Genomic DNA, 27,658 nt, shown 5'->3' with positions numbered 1-27,658 from the left:
GTGCCAAGAGGGCTGCCGTTGCTGGCCCCCCTTGCCTCTCTGCCCCTGACCTGGGGCCAGGGGCCAGGCGGGCCTCAGCCCTGCTGGCCTGGCTTTGTTGGGACCCAGAGGGCAGCCGTGGGGGCCCTGGGAACCCTGCCTCCCAGCTCCCCTGGGGACAGTGGACTCCACATCCTCAAGCACATGGGGTGGGGCAGCTCTGGTGCTGGTGGGTGGGGAAGGGGCTGTTGGCACATTCCAGGCTTGCAGGGGGTGGGCCTTGGCAGCAAGGAAGGAGTTAAGAGCCGAGGCTGGCTCCTCTGGAGGGGAAAACTCCCCATGAACACGCTGCTTCTTGGCATCCTGCCGGAGCTGAGAGCAAGGGCTGGAAACTGGAAGTTCAGACATGTGGCCAGTCCTGCCTCTGTAGCGAGCGCTCGAGGGGGACAGCGCTCCGATCGCTGCTAGCCTGCCGCCTGCTCACCCACGTGTCTGCCAGGTTGTGTGCTCTTCACCTGTAACCCATCTGTCTGTCCAGCGTCGGTAATCCCGTCTCTGTCCAATTGTCTGACCATCTTCTCTTACTCTCCTCTGTCCAGCAATCTGGCCCATCGGTCCTTTGCTTGTCTCCTGCTCCGTCTGTCTGTCTGTCTGTCTGTCCAGTCATCTGTGAGTCACCGCACACTGGCTTGTGCACTGATCCTGCCTCCTGGACCCGCCGAGTGGCAGCCATGGCCCGGAGCCGTGGGGTGGTGGTCGGCGCGGTCCTGCTGGGGCTGGGGCTGGCCCTGGCTGTCATCGTGCCTGCCGTGCTCATCTCTCGCCACCAGGCCCACTGTGGCCCCCCTGCCTTTGCCCACGCTGCAGTTGCCAGCGACTCCAAGGTCTGCTCAGATATTGGACGGTGAGTAAGAGGTGGATGGGAGCCGGTGGCCCTCGGCGGCTGGGCCCTCCGGGGACTTTGTGACCGGTGTGGAGAGTGTGGAGGAGGTGCATGTGTGCGTGTGCATGTGGGCACCACGTGGGTTTGGGCTCCAGCAAGGAAGCAGCCCCAGGGCCCTTGCACAAAACAGGCGACAGGTGTGTGGATGGGGCAGACTGGGGTTTGAGGTGAGGACCGTGTGGGCCGAACAGAGGTGGTGTGTGTCCGGGAGCAGCTCCAGAGCTCAGGAGGCCCAGAGAGGGCACTGCCTCAATGTCACCAGTCTGGCCTCCACTGCCCCTGATGGGCCGTGCTGGCCCCTTCAGAGAGGCCTGTCAATTCTCTAAGGCTGGGGTCTTCAACCAGAGGCCTGGGCAAGGGGGTTCAAGGGCTCTGAATGGGAGTCCCAGCCTGCCGGGGTGTGCTTAGTGCTGCCTGGGACCCATCTCCTACTTTGGCCCCTGCCTGGGCTGAGTCCCAACTTCTCCCCGACCCCCCAGCTCCCCCGAGTCTGTGCCAGGGCCTGGGGCCAGCAGTGGGCAGAGTGACTGATGTCTGGCCGGTCAGAGCAAGGAGGGGTGGTTGAGGGGTCCCCAGTTGGCATTTCCCAGCCCTTTTCCAGGAAGCCCAGCCCATGGGAAGCTTCCCTGGTCACCGGGTGGAACGTGGCAGGACGCCTCTGCCCCCTCCCCGCTGGGGCTTGTAGGAGCCTGAGCAAGCACCCTGCCTTTGCTGCCAGCCTGGTCTGCTAGCCGGAGTATCTGCCTCACTGACTGTCAGAATCAGAAATGCTTTGGGAGCCGAAGGGGTGGGTCCCAGAGCAGGGGCAGTGTGGCCCCCAGGGGCCACTGGGCACCCAGTGTCCCTCACTGGGGCTTCCGCCTCCTGCGGGCTCTCCTGTTCCCGTCGGTCCTCTTTCTGTTCATTCTTCTTCCCTGCGTCTGTGAGCCTCTCCTTCCAGGACCCCTTCCAGACCTCGTTCCCTGGGCTGTCACAGGGCTTCCTGCCCCTCCCTCCGGGCTCCTAGGATGGCAGTGGCCGATGTGGCAGCCCAGGGACAGGTGGGGGGCTGGAGGATGGGTGGGCGAGCCTGCCCCTACCCCATGCCCTGGAGAACATGCAGAGGTGAGGGGTCAACCTGAACCCACAGTTGCAAAGATGTAAACAGGGCTGGGAGCTTCTGGCCCCAGAGACCAGAGGGGGACATGGACTCCGGGAGCAGGAGGCTGTTCCCCTATGTCTCTGGGGAGCTCCCCGAGTCACTGTTGGGGCGGGGGGTCTCCGTGGCGTGCCCTGCTGTGTGCATGAGGGTCCCGGGTTGGGGCTCTGCTCTGAGCCCTCAGAGCTCCCTGCAAACCCCCTGGGTGAGGCTAGCGGATGTGGGATGTGGTTTCTCCCCGGGGCTCCGTGTACTCGTCAGCCAGCACTCTCCACTTCCTGCTCTTGTTTTAAGAAGCCAGGAGTGGGAGGGAGCCTGGAGCTGGCCCCGGTTGCTGTGGAATGGGGGTCGCCTGACATGGGCTCAAGATCCCACCCTCGAGGGCCCCCGCCAGATTGCCGCGGGCTCCGTGGGGGCTGCGTGCCTGCGGCCCACCCTCCCTCCCTCCTGTCTCCAGCTTCCCCGCCTTCTGCAGCCCCAGCCCCTGGGGAAGCACTCCTGAGGTCTACGCAGGAGACCTAGCACCACGCCTAGTGGACATACAGTGGATGCGTGGAGGCAGTGAGGTCCCTTCCCCCCAGCCTGCCATCTTGTGGGGGGATATCCCAGTAGGTTAGGCTTGTGAGCAAACTGGGTGTTCTGAGGCCTGGAGTAAGTGCTTGCCGTCTAGGGAGACTGTGTGGGCTTCAGGGTCATTGGTGGCCTTTAGGCTTTGTGACATCTGTCTGCCTCCCACGGGATCTTCAGTGGGATCCACTGTCCCACTTGACTTATGAGGAAACTAGGCCCACACAAAGAGACCTTGCTAATGTCGCAGAGTGGGCAGGCCCAGCTGGGGCCATGATTCTCCACGCCCCCTGCAGGGATGGAAACGCCCCAGGGCTGCTGGGGGGGTCTTCCCAGAACCCCCACCCCATGCCTGGGACCCCAGTGTCCGCCCAGCCTCTAGGCTCAGCCTGTAAAGGCCAGGGCTTTATTGGTCAAGTGCGTAGTTGAAGAGGAGGCTGGTGGGGGCTCAGAGCACTCCTGGGTGGGGGCATCCAGGCTGGCACCGGGCTGCGGAGGCGAGGCTGGGGATGGGCCCCTAGAGAAGGGCCTTGTCAGCTGCCACAGATGCACCCAGGGGTCTGTGGGTGGTGCTCTCGATGCAGAGGAAAGCAGAGACTCGGGATGGTCGCTGCACCTCATGGGCCTCGGTTTCCCCTTCTGTGAAATGGGACTCACATCAGCACTTCCCTCAGGGGGGTGCATGGAGCTCACCAGGCACGTGGGACATACTCCCTTGATGACAGCTATCTGCCCACCAACTGCCCCAGGACTTGGAGCTGGCATCTCAGGACCTGCTGCTGGGTCCAGGGTCAGAGCAGGGAACACTATTGGGGGAAAGGTTTGTGGGGGATTTGGGCATGCCCCCCCACCCCTCCCAGCCCTTGTGGTTCTCTCTGTATTCCTGTCCAGCTTACCAGGGATTCCTCTTCTCTGGGGCTCAGGAGGAAACAGCCCATGTTCCTGGGCACTGAGCACCCCATGTGTGAGCACATGTGTGCCTGTGCAGTCTGAGTGGGTGTGTGTGTGACAGCAGTGATGGTGACAGAAGCCTCCCAGCTCCTTGAGGAGAGGCACGTTAGAAAGCGTGATTGTTCTATGCTGTGACTCTGCTGCCAGAACTCCCCCATTCACAGCCCAGCGGCTCAGGGAGCTCCCAGGCCCAGGGAGGCTGAGTTATATGCCTGGTGTCATGCAGCTGGTGAGCAGGAACTCCAGCCAGGTGGCCCTGAGCCCATGCCCTGTGCCTGTGCACGTGGGTGTGTACTGGGGTACAAGTCAGTGGGTATCCTAGGTGTGTGAAGGCAGAAGCGTGCTTCTTTGCCTTCACCAGACAGGAGTGCAGCATCTGCTAGCTGTCAGCCATTGTCCTGGGGGCACAGTAGGAACACAGATGGCAAATCTTCGCCTTGGTTGGTGGGGGTGGGGGAGGAGAGACAATAAATAAATCCATACCTAAAGCCGTGGGGTTGGAAGTCGTCACTGATCATTCCCATATCCTCTTCTGTGAAGTTTCTGCTAAAATCTTGCCGATTTTCCTACCAGGTTGTACATCAAAGACATGTTCTACATTATCAAAACAATGAAATAAATTTTTCCTTTTAAGAAATGCAATGAATTTTAAACCACCCTTGCATTCCTGGAACAAACCCCACTTGTTCATGATTTTAATATCATTTTTCTTTATCACTAGATTTGATTTGCTGATATTTTGTTTAGGATTTTTGTCTTTATAAGAGACATGAGAGATAATTGGTCTGTAATTTTCCTTTCTTATAATATCCTCATCAGGGTTTGGTATCAAAGTTACACTGGTTTCATAAAAAGACGTGGGAAGTATTCCTTCTTTTTCATGCTCTGGGAGAGAGGGTTTGGTTTTCTTGTTTCTTGTTTTTAAGATTGGTATTATTTTCTTCTTAAGTAACTGGAAGAATTTACTGGCTATGCCTTCTGAGCGTGAACTATTTGTGCACATATGAAGGTCTTAACTAATGGATTCTATTTCTTTTATAAATATAAGACAGTAACTTTTTATTTCTTCTTGTGTCGGTTTTAGTAAGTTCTTTCCAAGGAATTTGTATGGCTTATACATATTGTCACATTTATTGTCATACTACTATTTATTGTCCTCTTAGTATCTTTTTGATATCTGTAGGGTCTGTAATGAGCCCTCTTTTTCATTCCTGGTATTGGCAATTAGTATTTTCTCTTTTGTCTTGATCGATCTTGATAGGTGTTTTTAAATCAATGTTACTGTCTTTTTGAAGAATCAACTTTTGGCTTTGTTGGTTCTGTTTATTGTACATTTAATTCCTCTTCAACAGTCACCCATATTATTAAATCCTCACCCCCTCTAGTGCCGTTGCTATCTATCAATGTAGTAAGATGTTACAGAATCATTAACTGTGTTCTCCGTGCTGTACTTCCATCCCCGTGACCACCCTACATTGTGATTGTGAATTATTGTGCCCCTTTATCCCCTTCCCTCTCCTCCATGCCCTCCCCAACCTCTCCCCCATGGTAACCACAAAAATAGGGAACCCTTCACAAATCTGCATGCCGTCCTAGTGCAGGTGCCATGCTGATTGTCTCTATACCGTTCCAATTTCAGTGTATGTGCTGCCAAAGCAAGCACAGGTTATTGATTTTTAAATTCTCTTTTCATCTATGAATTGAAAGCTATAATTTTCCCTCAAAGTTTGACTTAGCTGCATTCCACAAGTTTTTTTTGTTATTGTTGCTGTTTTTCCCCTAAATGCTTTTTATTTTGAAAAAAATTTAAACTCACAGAAAAATGAAAAGAATACACATATACCCTTCACTTAGATTCACTAATTGTTGCTATTTTACCTCATTTTCTTTCTCTCTCTCCATATATTTATCTATCCATATTTTGGAAAGTAAGCTACATTCATCATGACATTTTACCCCTAAATTCTTTGGCATACATCTACTAAGAATAAGATAATTCTCCTATATAACCTTAATTCCATTATCACACTGAAGAAATTAAACCTTGATATGATAATAGTGTCTAGTACCTAGTCCAATTCAAATTTTCCCAATTGAGCCAATAATTCTATCATCTATCTCTACAATCTGTCTCTATCTCTATCTCTATCGTTTATTATCATCTATGTTCTACCATCTATCTATCTAGTCACCTTTTTAGATCAAGTATCCAATCCATGATTGTCATGTTTCTTTAGTCTTATTTAATCTAGAACAATCCCCTATTTGGAAAAAAATCAGTTGGAAGATGATGAATTTCTCTAACCAGGTTATTTCATCTCAGACAACAGTTTTAAATATAGGCAGTCTTGCTCAGCATTAAAATCACACACATCTATTTGCACATGTATGCGTAAGTCTGAAGTGAAATACACTAAGATTATTAACAATGGTTATATTGGGTTGTGGGATTATGGGTAACTTTTAATATCTTTTCATTATCTTTCTATGTATAGTTTTCAATAATACACTGAAGAATAACCTAAACCAGCACCAGCAGAACATGAGCTCCTTGAAGCAGGTGCTCAAAAAAAAAATCAGTTAGTCTTCTATGACGTTAACGTTTTTAAAGAAGTCATTCCAATTTATCACAGCCTTTCTTCATCACAGTCTTGGTTTGTCTGGTTATTTACGATCAGATTCAGGTTAAACAGAAGAGAGGTGGTGGTCTGTCTGTTCCAGCTGCATCAATAAGAGGGAGCAAAATGTTAGGTTCTTCCGTTGTGGGGATGCTAGGCTGGCTCACTTCATAACAGTGGTGTCATCTAGACCTCTTTTGTGTAAGGGGTACCATTTTCCCTATTAAATCAGTAACACATGGTTGGATACTTTGAGAACAGGTGAATATTCTTTTCTCAAACAACATCATCCCATGTTTTGGCATCTGTTTTGATTCTTGTCTGAATAAATAAATCTGTGTCTGCAAAAAGGTGATTTCTAAACCTGTCATTTCTTCAACATTTGTGAGCTGACATTTGTCTGTCAAGAAGCCCCCCTCCCCACAACCCAGATATTCTTGAGTATCACTAGTGACTCATGGGTTGTTTTAATTCAATATATTGAATAATATATTGAATCCACCACTATAATCCATCATGTTTATTTTTGGTGCTCTAATTGTCACAAATTAAAGGTAGCCCTTTATGCCAACAACTATGTTCTTTTACATGAATCCAATAGTCTTAGAGAATTTTCTTGACATCTCACACAACATGTTCTGGAATCTACTTGTATATTCCCTCAACTAGACCTGAAATCAATAATTGGTAGACATTGGTATTTAGACACCAAGATCTGGGTGCAGAGAGCACTCATTGCTATTGGAATGCCATCACTTCTACGTCGTGTCAATGCATAGAACCAGAAATGTTTAAATATCATGAGTTCTCACTGACACCTCCAATTCAAATCCACCACAACAGAGTTCATCTCCATTTTCTCCATCCCCTCCTTGGATGTATGTCTCTTCTGCCAGTGTCAAAATAGGTGGTAACTTGCACTATCCCCAAATATTCACAAAACAGTTTCAGAATTGCTCCCACAGTACCACTATGAACAACAAATCTACTAAGTAAAATTCAAGATGTCTTTGCAGGGTTTTCATTTTGGTTTTGTTATGGTTTTTCCTTAGGATATAGCCCACAAAAGCTGTCCAGTAAATTAAATTCTTTTTCCTGTGAGGTTATGGTATCAGTTCACTATGTAATTAGCTTAGTTTTTTCAGCTTGTATTCAATTTAGAGTTTTATTTTTTCCTTTTTCTTCTAATTTCATTTTTGAATTCAAGTCAAAACTTGAATATATAAAAAGGTACTCAAAGGCCTCCCTCTCATTCTACAGAAAATCATTTTCATTTGTTTCTGATTAATTTTTTCCTGTGTCTTTTTTCATTTTAAAATGTATATATCTCTTTCCTTTCATTTCCTCCCCTACTTTATTTCTTATTTAGTAATTATTTCTGGGTTTCTTTGGGCAAAACAAGCAAATACATCACTTATTTTCTCTTCTTGGTATAGCTCTTTATATCAAGAAAGGCTTGCATTTTTTTTTTGAGAGGGCATCTCTCACATTTATTGATCAAATGGTTGTTAACAACAATAAAATTCTGTATAGGGGACTCAATGCACAATCATTAATCCACCCCAAGCCTAATTCTCAACAGTCTCCAATCTTCTGAAGCATAACGAACAAGTTCTTACATGGTGAACAAATTCTTACATAGTGAATAAGTTCTTACATGGTGAACAGTGCAAGGGCAGTCATCACAGAAACTTTCGGTTTTGATCACACATCATGAGCTATAAACAATCAGGTCAAATATGAATATTCGTTTGATTTTTATACTTGATTTATATGTGAATCCCACATTTCTCCCTTATTATTATTATTATTATTATTTTTAATAAAATGCTGAAGTAGTAGGTAGATGTAAGATAAAGGTAGAAAACATAGTTTAGTGCTGTAAGAAAGCAAATGTAGATGATTAGGTGTGTGCCTGTAGACTAAGTATTAATCCAGAAAGGCTTGCATTTTTATTCTAATGATTATATTTATGTCAATATATTTATTATGTCATACAATATGTGTATGTATATACAATATGTACACATACATACAATATGTAAGTACGATATTAGATGTATAAGGTATTGTACTCTTAGTTCTTACTTTTTTGGGATATTCTCTGTTGGCTCCTGTGGTGGTTGAATTTATGTGTCAATTTGGCTACATTGTGGGGTCCAGTTGTTTGGTTAAAAACTAGTCTCCATGTTGCTGTGATGGTATTTTGTAGATGTGATTAACATTTACAATCAATCAACATTTAGTAAAAGAGATTATCCCCCAAAATGTGGGTGGGCCATACCCAATCAGTTGAGGGCCTAAAGAGCAAAACTGAGGTTTTCTGGAGAAGAAAGAATTCTGCCTCAAGATGATACATTAGAAATCCTACCTGTCCACTGGCCAGCCCTATAGATTTTGAACTTGCCAGCCTCCACAATAACAGAGATGATTCCTCACAATAAAAATCTCTCCGTGTCTAACCTATTGATTCTGTTTCTCCGAGAACCCTGACCAATAGTTTCCTACTACAAGTAATACTGACACTATCTGGTAACCTCCTCTTCCCTCTGCCTTCCTCTCTCCCAGTGTACGATCCAAAGCGGTATCATTTTACTCCCAGTTAATACATATTACTCAATGGGCTTATTCTATTTCTCGTATTTTCTCTCCATTCTCACCCCACCACCTCTTTTTACCCACATGACAGGCTCCACAAACCATAATAGTATTAGGGGTTTCCACCATTTTTCCAGTAAATTCTGCCTCTTCCCAGCAGATGAGTTTTCTGTCCACACAGCTAGTAAAAGGAAAATTTCCGCTGGTCCAAGGGATGATCCTTAACATCCAAATTTGATGTGCAGTAACAGGCATCATTTACTTTTATCAGTACTGGGGCCCATAAAACCAAAGAGTTTTTTGTTTTTGTTTGTTCGTTTGCTTTTGTCATCTGGCTTGCCCATAAGTAAAAGACAACAGCCATGTCCTCAAAACAATGTGAACACCCCATTTGTAATGGCTGTACTGTACCTATGTTTTCAGAACAATGACCATAACGTTTCTGCACTATTTCCATTATAACCTTCACTTTTGGACTTTGTTCCGCAGGTAAGTATAATTTTAATTCTTACTCCCACTCATGTCAATGTCTTTCCAGTTATTTTGATTGTCTGAAGTTTGTTTTTTTATTGGATTCCTCAGGAAGTGTTCATGGGGAAAATATTCACTGAATTCTTACATGTTGATAGCTTTGTGGCCATTGTAGGTGAAGGTCAGTTTAGCTGCATATAAAATCCTTGGCTCACATTTTCTTCCCTTGAATATATTGATTATAACACTCCATTGTCCCTGGCATGAAACACCGATGTTGAAGTCTGATGACAATCTTTTTATTGAAGTCCAATAGGCTTATTAGATTATGTCTCAGTATTGGCTCTTCTGAATTAATTTTCCCATGCAGTGGAATGCCCTTTCAATACAGAGTAAGTTTTTTTTTAATCAGAAAAATTATCTTGAGTTGTTGTTTTTCTTATTTATTCTGTTCCAAAAATTTGGCTTTCCTCTTTGGGACTCCTATTTATTCGATCTTCTTTGCCTAACTTCTATATCTGCATTTTAAAAATCTCTTTCTTCATTTCTTTTTGATTAAAAATAAGTTCCCCCGTTTCATCTCATCTTTCTTTTAAGGAATCTCTGTAGGTATTTTCCCTGTGTTTATCCTTGGTTAGCCTTCATTTCTGGGAATTCTTTCTTTTATATTTCATTCTTTCCTGAGTTCTGTAATTTCATTTTTAAGTCTTCATTCACTCCAGATATTTCACTTTTTTTTTTTCGCAGTTTTTCTAATTCTGGTGTAGGCTGTTGTTTCATAGCTTTTCTAATAGCAATTTATTCTAGCACATTTTGAAATATCAAGTTGCAGTTTACATCAGCTTTGTGGGCTTGTCTTTCTGGCATGCCTCCATGGGACATTATTCTGCTCTTTATAATCTGTTTTTTCCCTTATAACAATTCTAAATAGGGTGTGATTTTGACATATTTTATTGTTCATGTTTAAGCAAGATGATTTTTTTCCTGTACTTTTAGGATGGAAGGTGGGTCAAAATAGCTTTTATCACTTCATGGCTCTTGGGTTCCTTCCACTGGTTTTATAAAATTATTTAAAAAATATATATGGTCTCCTATTTTCTGATATTTGTCTTCTCTTTCCTTTGCCTCTGTTGTTGCTGTCTTGTTCAATTCTAGAACTTCTTGTCAGTGCAGGGCTCTGCCCTGAAGGAGAGCATTGCTTCTCTCATTTTGAGAGTCCTCAGGATCCAGAACTCTTTAGCCCTACCCAGACTTCCCTGGGCCACCGTCCATCCCCGTACGCTGGAGACTGACTGCCAAACTCAGTCTGTGAAACTCATCTGAGCAAAGGTTTCCAGGCTGACGGGCCTTCCAGGCGCCCCTGTGAGGCCTGCAGAGGGAGTGGGCTTTCCCCAGAGCTGCTGCCCCCCCCCACTGCCTCCCACACGGATCTGATGACCCCACAGGTTTGATGTAGGGTGTTTTCATGACACTTGGTTCCAAATACTTTCTAATTTCCACTGTAATGTTTTCTTTGTTTCGTGGATTTTTTAGTAATAGTTTTCTTGATTTCCAAAATATATAGGAATTTTCTAATTAACTTAGATGATTTCCTTCTTTGAAACTTGTTGAGACTTGCTTTAAGGTCCAGCAAAAGATCAATTTTTATAAGTCTTTTATGTGTTCTTGAAGAGAATGTGTATTCAGCTGCATGACTGTTGAGTACAGTGTTCCATAAATGCCACTTCAGTTCATTTATTCTAGTGATGTCACTCAAGTAGTCTGTAGTGTCATCCATTTTTTTCCTCCTTATTCTATCAGTTACTGAGAGAAGTACATTAAAGTCTCCCGGTATGTATATTTGTCTATTTCTTCTTTTTGTTTTGCCAATTTTTGCTTTGTGTATTTTAAATCTGTTAAGTGATCACACATTCAGATTTTTGTATCTTCTTGTTGCTCTGGGTTTTTCATAATGATGTATCTCTCATTATTGCTAATAACACTTTTTTTTTTTCTTAAAGCCCACTTTGTCTGAAATTAATATAGTTATACAAGCTTGGTTAGTGTTTGCATGAAATCTTTGTTTTGTCATTTTTATCCCTATGTCTCTTAATCTATTTCTATATATTCTATCATTTCTTCTCTCTGTGCTTAAATTTGGATATTTTGTATGGAATTCATCTTTTTAAAAAATGTGCATCTAATCTTTTGTTAATCTATTGTTAGCACAGAGCTGCTAATTCTATGTTCTAGATCTGCCAGTTCTCCTGAACTTATCTTGCCTTTTAGATCCTTGAATGTAGTTATTTAAAATCTGTGGTCTGACGATTTCATAACCTAGATATCCTATGGGTCTTTTTCTTCACTGTCTGTGATTTCTCTTGGGGTTTGTTTATGCTGTCTCAATTCCTAGTTTGCTTGTTTTTAAATTAGCACTGGAGAGTGTGTTAAGAATTGTTAAAAAATAATTTTTAGAATTTGAGGCCTAGGCTACCAACATTCTGGGATCACCTTAATCCAATTCGATAATAGGTTATTTGAAACTGGGCCACTGTTTCAAATCTGGGTGTAAGATGAACCCTCACTGCAGGACTGGCTGGTGGGTTGGATATGGGATGAAAGAACTTGACTGACCAAGGACGCTTTGGAGTTTACGGCCCAAGCAAAGTGGTGGATGGTTGTGTTCTTTTCTAAGACAGTGAAGACTGGGAGAGGAGCTGCTCTGGGGCAGAGGCGGGAGGGAAGTAAAAAGCGCAGTTTACAAGAAATTCAGGTGGCCAGCAGGCACATAAAAAGATGCTCCACATAGCTTGTCATCAGAGAAATGCAAATTAAAACCACAATGAGATATCACCTCACACCAGTAAGGATCACCACCATCCAAAAGACAAACAACAACAAATGTTGGCGAGGCTGTGGAGAAAGGGGAACCCTCCTACACTGCTGGTGGGAATGTAAGTTAGTTCAACCATTGTGGAAAGCAGTATGGAGGTACATCAAAATGCTCAAAACAGACTTACCATTTGACCCAGGAATTCCACTCCTAGGAATTTACCCTAAGAATGCAGCAGCCCAGTTTGAAAAAGACAGATGCACCCCTATGTTTATCGCAGCACTGTTTACAATAGCCAAGATATGGAAGCAACCCTAGTGTCCATCAGTAGATGAATGGATAAAGAAGAGGTGGTACATATACACAATGGAATATTATTCAGCCATAAGAAAGAAACAAATCCTACCATTTCCAGCAACATGGATGGAGCTAGAGGGTATTATGCTCAGAGAAATAAGCCAGGTGGAGAAAGACAAGTAGCAAATGATTTCACACATCTGTGGAATATAAGAACAAAGAAAAAAACTGAAGGAACAAAACAGCAGCAGAATCACAGAACCCAAGAATGGACTAACAGTTACCAAAGGGAAAGGGACTGGGGAGGGTGGGTGGGAAGGGAGGGATAAGGGGGAAAGGGGGCATCACGATTAGCACATATAACGTGGTGGTGGGGACACAGGGAAGGCAGTATAACAGAGAAGACAAGTCGTGACTCTATAGCATCTTACTACGCTGATGGACAGTGACTGTAATGGGGTTTGTGGGGGGGACTTGGTGATGGGGGGAGTCTAGTAACCACAATATCGCTCAGGTAATCGTAGATTAATGATACAAAAAAAAAAGCGCCATTTATGCCACATCAGAAGGAAATGCCTCGTAGACATCCAGGGGAGGTATCTTGTGGATGGCCGGGGGTGAGGGTCTGGGGTTCGGGGGAGAGGGCCGGGCTGCAGACAAACATCTGGCGGGCCTCAGCATACAGTTGCACTTCAAGCCCTGAATCAGCTCAGCTGGGAGCAGGTGCAGATGCCCACGGACCAAGGAATGAGCCTGGGAAGCAGAGCGAGGGGAGGAAAACCAGGGTTGGGGCAAGGGGGGCCCTCCTGGAGGCTGAGGGCACAAAGCACTGCCAGGCGCAGGAAGCAGTGGGCCAGGGGAGATAAGGCCTCTGTGATGGGAATTTTTTAAAAATTTCTTCTCCAGCTTGTCTTTTGTCTTTGTTTATGGTGTTTTATCTTCTTAACAATGTGCATTTCTCTATGCCTCAGTAACAGTCTGGGTTCTGTCGGGCCTCTGGCTCCAAGCCCCGGTCCAGGGTTACGTGGGCCCACGCGGAGCCTTTGGGTGCCCCCAGCAGGGGTGCGCGCCTCAGGGGAGGGCGTGAGCCCAGGTGGAGCGGTCAGGCCAGGGTGCCTGAGCCGAGGGAGGACACTGGGGTCAGAGGCCCCACGGGGTGGGGGAGGGGAGCAGATGTCCACCTCCTTTGGGCCTCTGTTTCCCCATTTGTAACTGGGGTTTAAATTCTGGTTTCTTTGAGGTGCTGGGGAGAATTTCTGGGTGGGAGGGGAGAGGCCACCTCCAGTGGGCTGTGCGGGGCCAGCCTGAGGACAGGGTCATTTCCCTGACCCAGGCCAGTGTGAGAAGCACCTCAGAGCCAAAGGGCCCACCTCTTGCTGCCCATGGATAGATGTGGGATCTGAGGCCGGAGAGCTTCCCCATAGACACAGGGGCCCTGGGAGGGACTGTGGGACCCATCAGCCCACACCCCGAGCCCTGAGAGCAGGACAGGAGCCTGGGGTCACCTAAAATAGTCCAGTCTTTTTTTAATAATCTTTATGTATTGAAATATAGTTTATATATAATATCATACTGGTTTCAGATGAACAACTTACTGATTCACCAATCATATACATTATTAAATGCTCACCCTGATAAGTGCAGTTTGAAGAAGTCCAGTCTTAAAGGGGTTGGAGGCCAGTGTGTCCCCAGTGAGACAGGGAGTGGAGGATACATAGGGCTGGGTTCCCGGGGCTGCTGAGAGGGACCCGGGGGCTGGCCGAGGCCTGGTTCTGCCTGTTGCAGATGAACCTGGGCTGCTGACCTGGAAATAACGGCAGCAGAAACCGTGCAAACTGAGGAGCAGCCTGTACATATGGGGAGGTATAAATGGCGTCACAATTTGCAGTGCAGAGAGTTGTGCACCTGTGAGCAGCTGGATGCAAGGGGGCAGCCCGGTGTGGTCTCCCACCTAACCCGTGGCTGGTGGCTGGTGGGCCAGTCATCTGTCACCATTCCCCTGGGAATGCCAGGTTGGGGGCTGGGGCCGGGTCCCCCACGCTGTGCCATGTTCCCTAGAGCCATCCTCCAGCGGCACGGCTCATCCGTGGATGCTGCCATCGCAGCGCTGGTCTGCACCGGGGCTGTCAACCCTCAGAGCATGGGCCTGGGCGGAGGCGTCATCTTCACCATCTTCAACGTGACCACAGGTGAGCCCGGATGTGCCCCCCTTGGGGGAGAGGGGCTCGTCCGCAAGCGCTCACTGGTGATAGTGCTCGTAAACGTCATGAGTGCATGGCTGGGGCCGCCCCATCCGCCTGGGCCCTCCCTGAGGCCTCCTGGGGCCCTCCCACCTCATTGGTGCAGAGCCTCCACAGCAGATCCCATCCCAGTGTTAGCACAGGCCAGTTCATGGTCATGGGACAGACAGGGAAACTGAGGCCTGGGGCGGGGTCAGAGCTGTTGGGGGGCCGTGGTGTCAGATGAATCCTATTGGAGGCACCCGAACAAGTTTACACCCTGTCCTGACTCCAGGGAAGGTGGAGGTCATCAATGCCAGGGAGACGGTGCCCAACAGCTATGTCCCGGGTCTGCTGGAGCAGTGCGAGCAGGCCCAGCCACTGGGCACAGGTGAGGCCCTGGGAGAGGCACCACTCCCACCCCTCCAGGCCACTGGGGCTGACCAGAACACCCTCCTAGGGGGGCAGTGTGCCTAATGGACAGGCGGTGACCCCCAGTGCCAGGAGAAAGCAGCAAGGGGATGCACAGCCCCCTTAGAGGTCCTGACCTGCTGAGGGGGTTTCCCGGGGAGAGGGGCTCCTTGAGTAAAGAGGGGTGATTCAGGCAGGGGGAGCAGCCTGGGCAAAGGCCATTGGCTTGGTGCAGGGGGTGGCGGTTCCTGGAGCCAGTTTTTGTGGGGGTCCCGAGGGCTGGGCCGTGAACTTGGTGTGGAGGGTGGTGGGAAGCCACAGGGGTTTTGAGCAGGGATGGGTGTGGTCAGGCTCGGCTCTAGAAAGCTCACTGCCAGGCTGGGGGCCATGTGTGGGGGTGATGGAGCAGGCCACAGGGCTGAGGACAGGGCCAGCCAGGGCAGGGGCATGATGCCACCACACGTGCAGGGGCCCAGTGGGTCGGGGTGCCCGGGGAGCTCCGTGGCTACGCCGAGGCCCACCGCCGCCACGGCCGCCTGCCCTGGGCACAGCTGTTCCAGCCCACCATCGCACTGCTCCGAGGGGGCTACCACATGCCCCCCATCCTCAGTCACTTCCTGCAGAATGACCTCCTGCGGCCTTCCTTGTATAAGTCGTCCTTGAGGTGAGTTCCACCTGTAGACACCGGGCCGCCCCCCTCAGCTCCTGGGTTCAGGCCACGGCCTGTCTAGCCCAGCCCCCACCTTGACACCTCCTCAAGCTGGAGAGTTGACCCTGAGGGGTGTCGGGGGCCTGAAGCCAGCCGGTACTTTGCTGTCTCAGTTCACAGACTTCTGGGCTGCGCGGGGCAGAACCTGATCAGAACCTGATCGGAGTGGCGCAGGCCCGAGGGCACTCACGCGAGTGACAGGGCTCCCAGGGCTTGAGCCTGGGCTCGGCTGCCATCCGGTCCTGCTCACTCCCTCCCTCCAGGCTGGCAGGAGGGCTCCGGTAGCCCACCCTGCTGGCCACTGCCCAGGTCCTCCCTGCGTGTCACAGGCCGGGCTTGGGGGCGTGCCCTCCCGGGGCAGGGTGGTGAGTGAGGGGAGGGTGTCAGGCCCACCCAGTCCCACAGTCTGTCCCCACAGGCCCGCCCCTGCTGTCGGGACCCAGGCCAGGTGACCCCCTGTAGGGTCCCAGGACCCCTGAGAGCCCTCCAGGGGGGTGGCTGCCCTCAGGACCTGATGCCACCCTGAGGCTGCCCGCATCCCCAGGCAGCTCTTCTTCAATGGGACAGAACCCCTGAGGCCTCAGGACCCATTCCCTTGGCCCGCGCTGGCCACGACCCTGGAGACTGTGGCCACGGAGGGCGCAGAGGCCTTCTACAGAGGGAGGCTGGGCCAGACACTGCTGGACGACATTGCCAGGGAAGGTCAGCCGTGCTGCGGTCCCAAAGCCCTGACCCTGCCAGAGAAAGAGCTGGGTTCTGGGCACCGGCCCCGAGGGCAGGCCCTGCAGGAGTGCAGCTGCCCCCAGGGCCGTGCGTCCAGTCCTGAGGTCAAGGCCCTGGAGGAGCAGAGCCCCCTCCAGTTAGAGCCAGCAAAGGGGAGCCAGGTGGGCCATGGTGGGCTCCAGGCCTGGAGCTGGCCACCCTCACAGTCTGCGAGAGGCTGGCTGGTCCTGCCTACCGACCCCTCCTCTCCCCACCAACCTGCCTACCTCTGGCCTCTGAACCCATCCCTGCTTGGCTCTAGGCCCAGCCCTGAGACCACTGCCTGCAGACCTACCATCACCCCTCCTGATCTAGAAGGCTAAGGGGGTGAGGGGAGCCCCACTGTGTGACCTGGGGTCAGCAGCTGTCACTCTCTGCCTCAGTTTCCCCCTCTGTACACAGTGGCCTCTGTCTCACCCCAGGCAGCCGGCTGACCCTGCAGGACCTGGCATCGTTCCAGCCACAAGTGGTGGATGCCCTGGCGGTGCCCCTGGGAGACTATACCCTGTACTCACCACCACCGCCCGCGGGGGGCGCAATTCTCAGCTTCATCCTCAATGTCCTCAAAGGCAAGGCCCCTGGCCTCCCCGGGGAGTCCTGCCCTGCCGCGAACCTGAGCTCCAAGCCCGGCTGTGGCTTTGGACAGCTGCTGCCTCTCCTAGCTTGGCTCGAGGTGCTGAAGCCAGGGCTGTGGGAACAGGTCAAGATGTGTTCTGGAGTCGGCCTCTGGCACGACCCACCCTGGCGGCTTTGCTGAGGGTCTGAGATCACCCAGCCCCTGAGTCACCCCACCCTTAGGGCCCGGGAGCAGGTGGGCTCTGCAGGTGGTGAGCTGCCCGTCCAGAGTGTGCGTCCAGGGCTGAGGCCTGGCCCACCTCTGGCAGCCTGTGGGGTGGTGAAGGGTTCCTGGCCGCGTCCAGGGCTGGGGCTGCAGCTGCCTGCGGCCAAGTGCATCTGCTCCCCACGGCGGCTCTCACAAATCACCACAAACCTGGTGGCTTAAAACAGAAATCTTTCTCTCATAGCTCTGGAGGCCAGAGGTCCAGAATCAAATGGGCTGGGCCACACTGCTTCCAGGGGCTCTGGGGGAGAATCTGTTCTCTGCCTCTTGAACCAGGGTTCAACTTCTCCTCCGAGTCGGTGGCCAGGCCAGAGGGGAGCGTGAACTTGTACCATCACCTTGTGGAGACGCTCAAGTTTGCTGGGGGACAGAGGTGGCGACTGTGGGACCCTCGCAGCCACCTGGAAGTGCAGGTGAGGCAGGCTGAGGCTGGTGGAGAGCTCCCTGCCCAGCCCCTGGTCAGCACGAAGGGAGGGCCAGGCCAGTAGCGCTCTGTCCCGGGACCCCAAGAGTCTGGCCAGGTGGGATAGAAGGGATGTGTACATGGTTCTAGGACAGTAGAGCCTGGCAGTGGCCCAGGACAGGGAGGGCACAGCGGGTCTGGGGGCTGGAAGGGACCTGGGAGCAGCAGGTACGGGAATGGGGAGACAGTGGTAGCACATCTCAGAGGACCTGGAAGTGGGTGAGGTCTGGGGGTAGCCTGGGCTCAAGGGAGGACAGATTGGGGAGGGGCCCCCAAGGGGACCCTCTGCTCCGTAGGCCCTGCCTGGCCCCTCCCTGACCCTGCCGCCTGCCTGCCCGCCCCAGAACGCCTCCCAGGACCTGCTGGGGGAGGCTCTAGCCCAGCACATCCGCCAGCAGATCGATGCCCGGGGTGACCACCAGCTTAGCCACTACAACCTGGCTGGGGCCGGGGGCCCCAGGATGGGCACAGCGCACGTGTCCGTGCTGGGGGAGGACGGCAGCGCTGTGGCCGCCACCAGCACCATCAACACGCCGTAGGTGCCTGCCTGGCCCCGGGTGCTACTCCTCAGCGGGACCTACCAGCCCCGGCCTCCCGGGCTTGTCTCCACGGGGCGGCGCCTGACTTCCCCTCCCTTCTCCCTCGTTGTCAGCAGGGGTCCTAGACCCCCGACACCTCTGCCTGAAAGGGCTGCTGGCGGGTGACCCTGAGCCCGACGCACCCGGGGACGGGCTTCACCCAGGAAGGCGCCCTGACGGGGGCACGAGTGGAGCGTTGGGGGCGCTGCCCAGGAGAGGATGGGGCTCCGGCATGCTGGAGGGCAGCCACTGAGGTGGGGGGCTCCCCGAGGGCAGTGCGGGCGCCCCAGCCCAGGCCCTGCCCTCTGCCTACAGCTTCGGCGCGATGGTGTACTCACCGCACACAGGCATCCTCCTCAACAACGAGCTCCTGGACCTGTGCTGGAGGCAGCGGCCGGGCTCTGGAGTCGCCCCGCCCCCCGGTGAGCCTGGGGCCCACCCCCGGGAGGAGGTGCAGGCAGGCAGGTGGGCACGCGCGGTCGCCCCCGGCCCGGCCCCCCACCTCGCCCAGCCCCGGTCTGTGCACTGGTGCGTGGAGACAGAGATGGAGGGCCGGCCCTGGAGGGCGCGAGGCTGCAGGTGACTCTTGCCCGGCCTCTAGTTCCAGGTGAGCGGCCCCCATCATCCATGGTCCCCTCCATCCTGGTCAATGCAGCCCAGGGGTCGAAGCTGGTGATTGGTGGGGCTGGAGGGGAGCTCATCACCTCTGCTGTGGCCCAGGTGAGTCTGGGGACTCCCGGCTGGAATGGACCCTCTCCGGGGAGCCCTGAGGTCCTGCTCCTGGGGCAGGAAAGGGGGTGGGGCAGTGGCTGGCCTCCCCTTGCTCCCTGAGACCTTCTCTCCCGCAGGCCATTATAAACAAGCTGTGGCTTGGCTTTGACCTGCGAGCAGCCATTGTAGCCCCCATCCTGCATGTCGACGACAAGGGCCAGGTGGAATACGAGCCCGGCTTCAGCCAGGTGAGGCCGAGGCCCAGGCCACCACCAGGCGGGACACCCTCGTGGGTGTCGCTCAGAGCCCCCACTGGCATCCCAGGCACTGAGTATCTCAGGCCAGGCGCACCTCAGCTTTGGGACCATCAGTCCAGAAGCTCGGGGGGGGGGGGGGTCACCAGGCCAGCCTTGTGGCCTCCAAAGCAGAGAACGGGGTGATGCTTGTCCCAGGCAAAGTGCCTCTGCACCTTGACCTCTGCACCTTGACCTGCCCCATCTGTGCTGTTCTCTCCAGTGCTGTTTTTCCTGGCTGTGGTCTCTCAGATTTCCCCTCATGGTGGTCTGTTTCCTTGTGTGATTCGCAGCTACTTTTATTTGCAAGTTTACTTGTAAAAGAGTTTATTATTCTTGGGAGAGTCTGCAGAGGGGCTTCCCTTGGGGGTTGGGGGTGCCCTGGCGCTGGTTCTGATGAATGCTTTTCTCTGTTCTCCCACACAAGCAGGCCCAGGGAGCTGAATTCTCTTGTTGGCCTCCCTGCCCCCTGCACCCCACCCCACAGCTGGGCAGCTCCCTCTGGCTCCTCTGGCTTGGCAGATGCCCCCCTCTAGGACCTCATTGAAAAGACTGGCAGCTTTTCAAGGCTCTGAGCTCCGTGCCCAGGGCCAGTTCAGCCAGCTGGGCTTCAGGGTCCTCAGAGCCACCTCTCCCCTTGTGGGCCTCTCTTGTCTCAAGGCCGCCCCCATGGCCCGTAGCACTCTGAGGATCACAGGAGGGGCCGTCAGCCGAAACAGTCCCTGAGAACCTTGATCTCGGGGCCTGGAGTCTAAGGGCCTCAGCCCGTTGGCTCAAACTCTCAAGAGTCTGAGGCCCTGCCTCCCTGTACGGGCCCCCTCAGGGCAGGAGATGCCACGCACCCCCTCGGGCCTCACCCTTCTCCTTGACCCTAGACTGCAGTTTCTTACTCCATGACATCAATTCTTTAAGGACCGTAGACACTGAAGGTTCAGAGATGACAGCCTGGAATCTACAGACCTAGGAGCTCAGGACCCTGGGAGACGTAGTGTTGGCCACGCAGGTCCAGGGCCTTGGAGAACATGCTAGACTCCAGGTGGAGATCTTGGGTCTCCAAGGCCCAGGGATTGAGGTCAGGAGGGTCCTTGTTCCTTAGGGCCCTGGAGTGTGGCCACGGGACCCTGAGGAACAGACCCCAAGGCCTGCAGTTCCTGCTGTGGCCTCCACCGTGAGGACCTTGGTCTTCAAACCTAAGGACATCGGGCAATTAGTGCATCAGGCAGAGAAACTTATAACCCAGGGCACAGAGGTCCGGAGACCCCTGCCAGTGTGACCTCAGGTCAGGGGCCCTGGTTCTGGGGACTGCAGGGCATGGGGGTCTTTCTGCCTAAAGGTCTCTGGCATCTAGGGCCCTGAGGTCTACCATCCTTGGGCTTGGTCCAAAATGCTATGTGGAAATGGGGGGCCCAAGGAGCACAGTTCCTGCACCCCAGGATCTGTGTAAAGGGTTGCAGACTCGCAAGTGTGTGGGCGCTGTGCCCGAGGTAAGGCACTCGGTGTCCTAGAGGCCAGCCCCGGGGCCCTGACGCCCTCGGGTGCCGTGCGCCCGCCATCTCAGACCTGAGCCATTAGGGCACCGTGTGCTGAGCGCCTCATGGCCAGGGCCACAGGTGCCTTCAGCCCAGAGCCAGTGTCCTCGGGCTCAAGGATATTCGGGGAAATGGGTCTTTCTTTCAGCTGATTACCCAACCAGTGCGGCCCTCAGCTTCCAGGGCCTCTAGGGCCCCCGGTCTTCTCATGTGACTGTCAGAGGGGACGGTCCTATGCAGCCTGACGGTGCTGGCACCAGGGCCTGCCCTCCGTGTCCCGGGGACCCTGGCCACCGAGCCCCCCGGCAGGCGGCCAGATGTTGACTGTGGCAGTTCCAGTGTGTGGAGGACCTGGGACTCCACGTGGCCCAAGCCACCTTCTGGAAGGCTTTGCTTTCACGGTCCTCAGATTGGAGCCTCTAGGCTAAGTCCCCAGTAGCTCCCGTCTCCCCCAAAGCCCCTGGGTACCTCAGACGGTGCACTCGGACCTCCGGTGTCCTCGGACCCAGGGCAGGATGGGCTTGCATCTGGAGCTGCCGTCTGGGGAGTGTCCTCCCTGCAGGCTCCCTGGGGCCAGCCTTCTCCTCTAGGGTCCCTTGAGGGTGAGGCCCCCGAGTCCATGCCCTGCGGACGGGGCCGCGTCCTCCTCTCCTATCGTCAGCCCCCCTCGCCCAGCCCTGCCTTCTCAGTCTGCTTCTCAGATCCCTGCCTGGGCCCCAGCCCCGTGCAGGCGGCCCTCACCTGGACCTCTCTCCTCTCCAGGAGGTACAGAAGGGGCTCCAGGCCCGGGGCCAGAACCAGACCAGGAGGCTCTTCTTCCTGAACGTGGTCCAGGCCGTGTCCCAGGAGGGGGCCTGTGTGCATGCTGTGGCTGACCCCAGGAAGGGCGGCGAGGCCTCCGGCTACTGAGGAGCGCGCCCGAGGGCCGGGGCTGGCCGCCAGCACGTGTCCAGGCTAGCTTTGGCCATGAAATGAGGGTCTGGACCCTTTGCTGAGGGCCCCCCCACCCGCTCTGTAGACCCTTGAGTCCACAATTAAAGAGGAGGCTGCAGCACAGCCTGCTTAGGGGGCTGGGTGGGGGAAGGGGCAGCACAAGCCCGCAGCCCTGAGGTCCTGCCCAGGGACCCGCCGCGGCCGGGGGACAGCAGGCTGGCCAGGGGCTGCGCCCCCACTGCTTCTTTGGCTTGGCTGCGTGGGGCTCACCCGTGGGTGGGGAGGCAGGGGTGTGGCTTGGGGGCCCCTGCCCCTGACTCACAGGGTGCTTGGCTGAGGCCTGTCTCTGGGCCTCGTCCTCCAGGCTAGGAGAAGGTTGGATGAGGGGGCACCTCAGCCCCCAGCCCCAACAACAGCCATGTTCTCGCTGTTGACCTTTGGAGTGGAACACCCATTGCTGGGGAGCTCCTGCTGTCCTCCCCCTGCAGGGTGCTAAGCAGCATCTCTGGCCTCTACCTGCGAGATGCAGCAGCCACCATCCCCCCGCCCCCCGCCAGCAGCCACAGCACCCCAAGATGAGAACCACTGCTCTGGACCGACGAGCCTCCAACCGCTGTGACGGGCTCTGCCAGCTCCTGCGTGGGCCACCCTCCCTGGGCAGACCCCTCTGGACTGGCCTGGGCGTCCTCGTCCACACTGGTTCCTGGGAGCATCTGCTGTTCCCCAGACGTTCAGTGTCACAACATCAGGATTCTGGGAGAAAGATCCAGAAACATTCCCACTGCACATGATGCTCCCTGACGGCTCGGCAGCCCCCGGAGGGCTACGCCTGGGGGCGCTCGGCCTTCACCTTCTGACGCCAGCACTTCTCAGCGAGCTACTGTGGACTGTCTCATATTGTAGCTTTTAGAGAAGAGAGGAGCGCCGCTTAGCCAAGAACATCGTGGCTCGTAAAATACACGTGGCCGGGTACTGCCTTCCATTCAACTATTTTAAGTTTGTTTTCTCACACTGAGTGCCTGCTGCTCCCAAATATGCAAGAATAACTTTTACACTTCCCTCCTCCAACACTTGTTGATTGGCTTTGCAGAAATAAAGGTTTAAAATAAAATTAAAAACGAAAATTGAAATAGTGAATAGTGAATGTATACCGTACCTGGCAGGGCTGAGAATCGGCTCCACTACTAAGCCACCGCCTCCCACTCTGCACAGGGGTTTGGCAAGCAGGATGCTGGCAGGTATTCATTTCCTATAGCTGCTGGACAAAATGCCATAAACTGCCTTAAAACAGCAGAAACCTATACTGTCACAGACTAGGGGTCTGAAGTCAGTATCACTGGGCTGAAACCAAGATATAGGCAGGGCGGTGTTCCCTCCGGGGCCTCCCAGCCTCTGGCGGCTGCGGCTTGATGTGTGGTCACAGCCCTCCAGCCCCTCCGTCGGTGGTCACACAGCCTTCTCCTCTGTGTGTGTGGAGTCTCCCTGTGCTTCGGGTGGGTCTGGGTGGCAGACACCCTCAGAACATGTGTAAGGATGCTTGTGGGCATAATCCAGGATAACCGCCCCATCACAAGATCCTTAACTCAATCAGCCACTTTTGTCATATAAGGCGACATTCACAGGTTCCAGGGATCCAGGTGTGGGCACATTTGGGGACTGTTATTTAATGGGCCACATATAGGGAGACGGGTCCGCTTGGCGCCAGTCCCTGATCTGGGCTTGACTGGGAGGGGGAGGGGGCTATTCTGATGGCCTTCAAGGGAAATGCCTGGGGACAAAGGGCAGCCCACCTTGAAATGGGGGGCTGCCTGCCCTCTTTGCTGTGCTCCCCACTCTGGCTTTGGGAGGGAGCAGGCCGCAGGCTTTGGAAAGAGCAGAGCTGGAGGTCAGAGATGCAGGAAAGGTAGAGGCTTACACAGAAGCAGGAGTGCAAGGGTTTCCGACCCAGCAGGCTGTGTGGCCAGAGAGGGGGTCGGATGGGGAGGGCTGCCTGGCACAGCTCTGTGGGGCCCATCCTGACGGCCGTCCCACACCCCGTGGGGAGCAGGACGCTGCTTGGCACAAGCCTCGGCGCTCCTGCGTCAGGAGCCTGTTCCTGGGCTCCCAGACTGGCCCCGAGCCCCGGGAGGCTGCCGGCGCCAGCCAGGCCCGAGCAAGTCCCTCTACAGTGCTGCCCAGGGGCATCCATAGGTCACAGGGCGTAACTGCCCCTGCACGCTGGCGGTGGGGGCCTTGGGGGCCCAGTCCCGACTCACCCTTGGCCATTCCTGGGGCTGTTACCCGAGGCTCGGTTACCGCAGTGAGCTGACTGTCCCCACCCAGGCCCTGGCCCAGGTTTCTGGAGCATCAGACCCACATACCACCTTCAGGGCTCCTGGGATCCTCAGGCACCGTGGACCAAACACACCAAAAGGGCAGCCAGCTCTGAGGCAGCCGGAAGCTCCCAGGTGCCCCCTCTACCCTCCCGTTAGTCGCCCACGTGCGTGGCTCGGCCCTGCCTCCCCTCCTCATCTCCCCTCAGCTCGTTGCCGCCCCCACTGCCCCGATTCCTCCCCACCCACGGCGATGACGAGCACCGGCCTGTGCACAGGCGACTGCCCCGCGGCAGCACGGAGCCCCCTGGGGCCCCTGGAGGAAGCCCACTCCTCTGCCTCCGCTCATCCGCCCTGGGGGACTTGCCCAGCCCCTGCCCGCTTCCTGCCCGGACCCCCAGCAATGCCAGTCAACGTGCATTCCCAGCGCAGCCGGGGCCTCTTACAGCCGTCTCTCTACACATCTCTATACACAGGCCCCAAAAGAAAATTCATTGCCTTTAATAGGACACTGAAGAATGCGGAGTGAGCGACAGAGGCGGACACTGGACAGACAGATGAACAATAGAATCATAAGAATTGAAATTAATAAAGCATCTAACATAAGTTAGAAAAGGAACAATCGGAACAATCAGGAAAGTAGAAGCTCGCGGTAAAAACTGACCCAGAAATCAACAAATTTCAAATCAGAAAAATAGGTTTTTGAAAAAAATTAGAGAAGTCATTAAATAGCCAATGCAACACACTGAGGATTGCAGTACTCGGGACCCACTTATACTCAAGACATGGTTGTTTATCTGAAATTCAGATTTAATTGGGCATCCCATCTTTTTATTTATTAAATTGGAAAACTTAACTGTGAAGGACAAACAGATCCAAGAAGAGGCAAGGATCTAGACAGGTCAATGCTCATAGCCTACCTCAAACACCCTTCCAGAAAGTTCCACAGGTGAAGCGTGTCCTGCCATTAAGACCAGAGACCTCTGTGGCCGGTTACGCTCCAACCGTGTAGAGCAAGGAAGAAAATGGCCACATTCACTTTATGAAGGTAGTGTAGCGCTGACTCTAAACCTGGCAGAGCAAACCACAGACCCATTCTGTTTGTGCAACAATAGAAAACTCCTGAAAAAAATATTTGCAAGGTGAATCCAGCAACATATTTAAGAGAACAGCACATCCTGCCTCCCCAAGTGGAGCCGACACCAGCACTGCAAGGCAGGTCTTCTCTTAGTGTGTCCGTGAGGGTGACTCTTACCTCTTCTACCAGAAGCGGTACAAGTCACAGGGTCATCTCCACAGGGTCTGAAGAGGCATCTGACAAAATTTAATACCCATTCTTGATAAGAACAAAAAGACAACAACAAAAAAAAACCCTAAATAAAATGGGATGAACGGATACTCCCTTAACGTGAATACATATCCCAAGACAATAACAACATCTGGTGGGCGCTGGCCACGGGCTGGGTGCTATTCTATTGCTTTACACGCATCAACTCAGTGCATGTAATTCTCCCTAACGGAGGGGAGTGGTGAGTATCCCAATTTACAGACGAGAATATAGATGCGGACCCGGAAGGATGCAGAGTAAGCGACAGAGGCGGACCCTGGACAGACAGACGGACCAAAGGAGGCCTGACACCCTTCCTCACACTGGATACAAAAATGTGTTTGAGAGGAACCTTGGGCCTCAGTGGGGAAGCTGAAACAATTGCCTGGGTAACCGTTCCAGCATCATTTATTATAAAGACCTTTATTTTCCTCATTGAATTGCACTGGTGCCTTTGTAAAAAGTGAAAAAAGAACCAAAATCAAATAAACAAATCCATCAGATTTTAAAACAAAACATAAACTTGTATATAAACATACGTAGTTCAACGGCACATGAATAAACAAAAAAATCATTGACTCTACGAAATGTGCAAAGAGATGTAAACAAGCATGGGGATTTTGACTTTGCTAAAGGAGTATTTCAGGGCAGCAGGACAGACGAACTGTTAACACCTGGCACTGGAACAAGTGAATGGCCAGCTGGAAAAATAATAAAATGGGATCTCCACCTTTTTATTTACATGAAGATAAATTGCAGTGGGATCAAAGAGTTAAGAGTTGAAACTGAAACCACATAAATATCAAAGTGAAACATGAGGAAAATTTATTTATAGCCTATTGGAAATTATTACTTATGTCTCTAATTATTTATATACAAATTATTTACATTCTAAATTTTATTTTGAGTGGGGAAGGCCTTTTTAGTCATGACATAAAATGAAGGAGCCATAAAAGGGAAAAAAATGAATACATCTGAACACACAAAAATTTCAATGTGGAAAATACCTTAAAGGACCAACGAAAAATTTGGGGGAAATAGTTTCAATATGTAATATGATATGGGCTGGTTTCTTTAATATTTAAGTACTTAAATATTTAATATCAGAGACCAAGCATCCACTAGAGAGAGGCACAGGGCCATGACTCATAAGACCACAGAAAAAGAAACTACAAATGGCTGTTTTCAACATATAAGAAGTTGCACAACCTTAATTATAAATAAGTGTTGCCAATAAAAACAACAGTGAGACCCCCACAAGGACAAGTAAATAACCCCAGGCTTAGAAGGTCTTGCTTGGTGAATTCTTCCAAATGCTGGGGAAAGAAAAAACATCAGTCTCACACAAACTCCTCCAGAGAACAGAAAAGAAGAAACATTGCCCAATGCTTTTAATGAGGCTAGCATAATCTTTTGTTTTGTTTTGTTTTGTTTCTTCTAGGCTAACATAATCTTGCAAACAAAACCCAACAAAAGAAATTTCCAGAAGGAAAAGTAGAGGGTGATTTCCATTCATGTACAGATATACAAAACTCCTAACCAAAAATACAAGCAAACTAAATCCAATGATATATAAAAAAGAGAAGTCATCACCACTAATGTGGGTTTGTTCTGAGCACGCCAGACTGGCTGAACAGTAGGAAACCAGGCAATGCAATTCCCCGTGCTAACATAAAGAAGAAAAATCACTGACCATTTTCAGTAAACACAGAAAAGCGCTTGATAAAATGTTCCACTTTCACTCACAATAAAAATTCTCAGTAACTAGAAATGGAAGGAAACGTCCTTAATCTGATCATTGTGGCTACAAACCCTAGAGTTGACGTCATACTTCATGGTAAAAGAAAAAATGCCTTCCTTTTGCGCCCGAGAACAATTCCTTTGAGATCAAGAAAAGCACTGCTAGCTTTCATCATTTCCTTTCAGTAGCATAAGGTAAATCCGCTCCAGTGCAATTAGGTGAGAAAACAAAAGGTATAAGGTTGGAAAGATGGGCATACAACTTTCATTATCTGTAGCTACTCTACACATACACTGCTAGAAATAGGTGAATGTAATAAGATCACAAGAATCAAGGAAAATATAAAAAAAATCAATGCTATTTCCACATACCAGACACAAATAGAAAACACCTTTTTGAATTGAAATTATAATACTATTAAAAAAAATCAAACCCTAGAAGTAAAAACTAACTCA

General features: G+C 51.8%; 1 protein-coding gene and 1 non-coding gene across 5 annotated transcripts; one reads left to right on the top strand and one right to left on the bottom strand.

The window, feature by feature from the left end:
• Positions 1–300: 300 nt before the first annotated feature.
• GGT5 (gamma-glutamyltransferase 5) lies at positions 301–22,960 on the top strand. 4 transcript variants are annotated; one of them, XM_057492057.1, is made up of 13 exons: positions 301–478; positions 579–883; positions 14,433–14,563; positions 14,889–14,984; positions 15,473–15,668; positions 16,258–16,415; positions 16,898–17,044; positions 17,593–17,729; positions 18,124–18,314; positions 18,673–18,779; positions 18,959–19,077; positions 19,206–19,316; positions 21,653–22,960. In XM_057492057.1, the coding sequence occupies exons 2-13, from the start codon at positions 711–713 to the stop codon at positions 21,797–21,799; spliced, it is 1,713 nt and encodes a 570-aa protein (XP_057348040.1). In that variant the 5' UTR covers positions 301–478; positions 579–710; the 3' UTR covers positions 21,800–22,960. The 4 variants fall into 4 exon arrangements, with proteins under 4 accessions (XP_057348040.1, XP_057348039.1, XP_057348041.1 ...); XM_057492056.1 differs by lacking the exons at positions 301–478; positions 579–883 and having other exon boundaries at positions 12,898–14,563; positions 16,281–16,415; positions 16,902–17,044; XM_057492055.1 differs by lacking the exons at positions 301–478; positions 579–883 and having other exon boundaries at positions 12,911–14,563.
• Positions 5,135–5,241, bottom strand: LOC130680891 (U6 spliceosomal RNA). The gene has a single exon (XR_008993917.1). It is a non-coding gene; the product is annotated as a U6 spliceosomal RNA (small nuclear RNA).
• Positions 22,961–27,658: the final 4,698 nt, after the last annotated feature.

This window comes from Manis pentadactyla, chromosome 14 (genome assembly GCF_030020395.1).
Source record: "Manis pentadactyla isolate mManPen7 chromosome 14, mManPen7.hap1, whole genome shotgun sequence".
NCBI lineage: Eukaryota > Metazoa > Chordata > Mammalia > Pholidota > Manidae > Manis > Manis pentadactyla.
This window is presented reverse-complemented; position numbering and strand designations above follow the sequence as displayed.

Excerpts from the sequence above, each read along its gene's own strand:
- GGT5 (XM_057492055.1), top strand. The coding sequence starts at position 14,230 with ATGGGGAGGTATAAATGGCGTCACAATTTGCAGTGCAGAGAGTTGTGC. Across the intron at positions 14,564-14,888 it reads CATCTTCAACGTGACCACAG|GGAAGGTGGAGGTCATCAAT; the intron begins GTGAGCCCGGAT and ends TCCTGACTCCAG. Across the intron at positions 16,416-16,897 it reads GGACGACATTGCCAGGGAAG|GCAGCCGGCTGACCCTGCAG; the intron begins GTCAGCCGTGCT and ends GTCTCACCCCAG.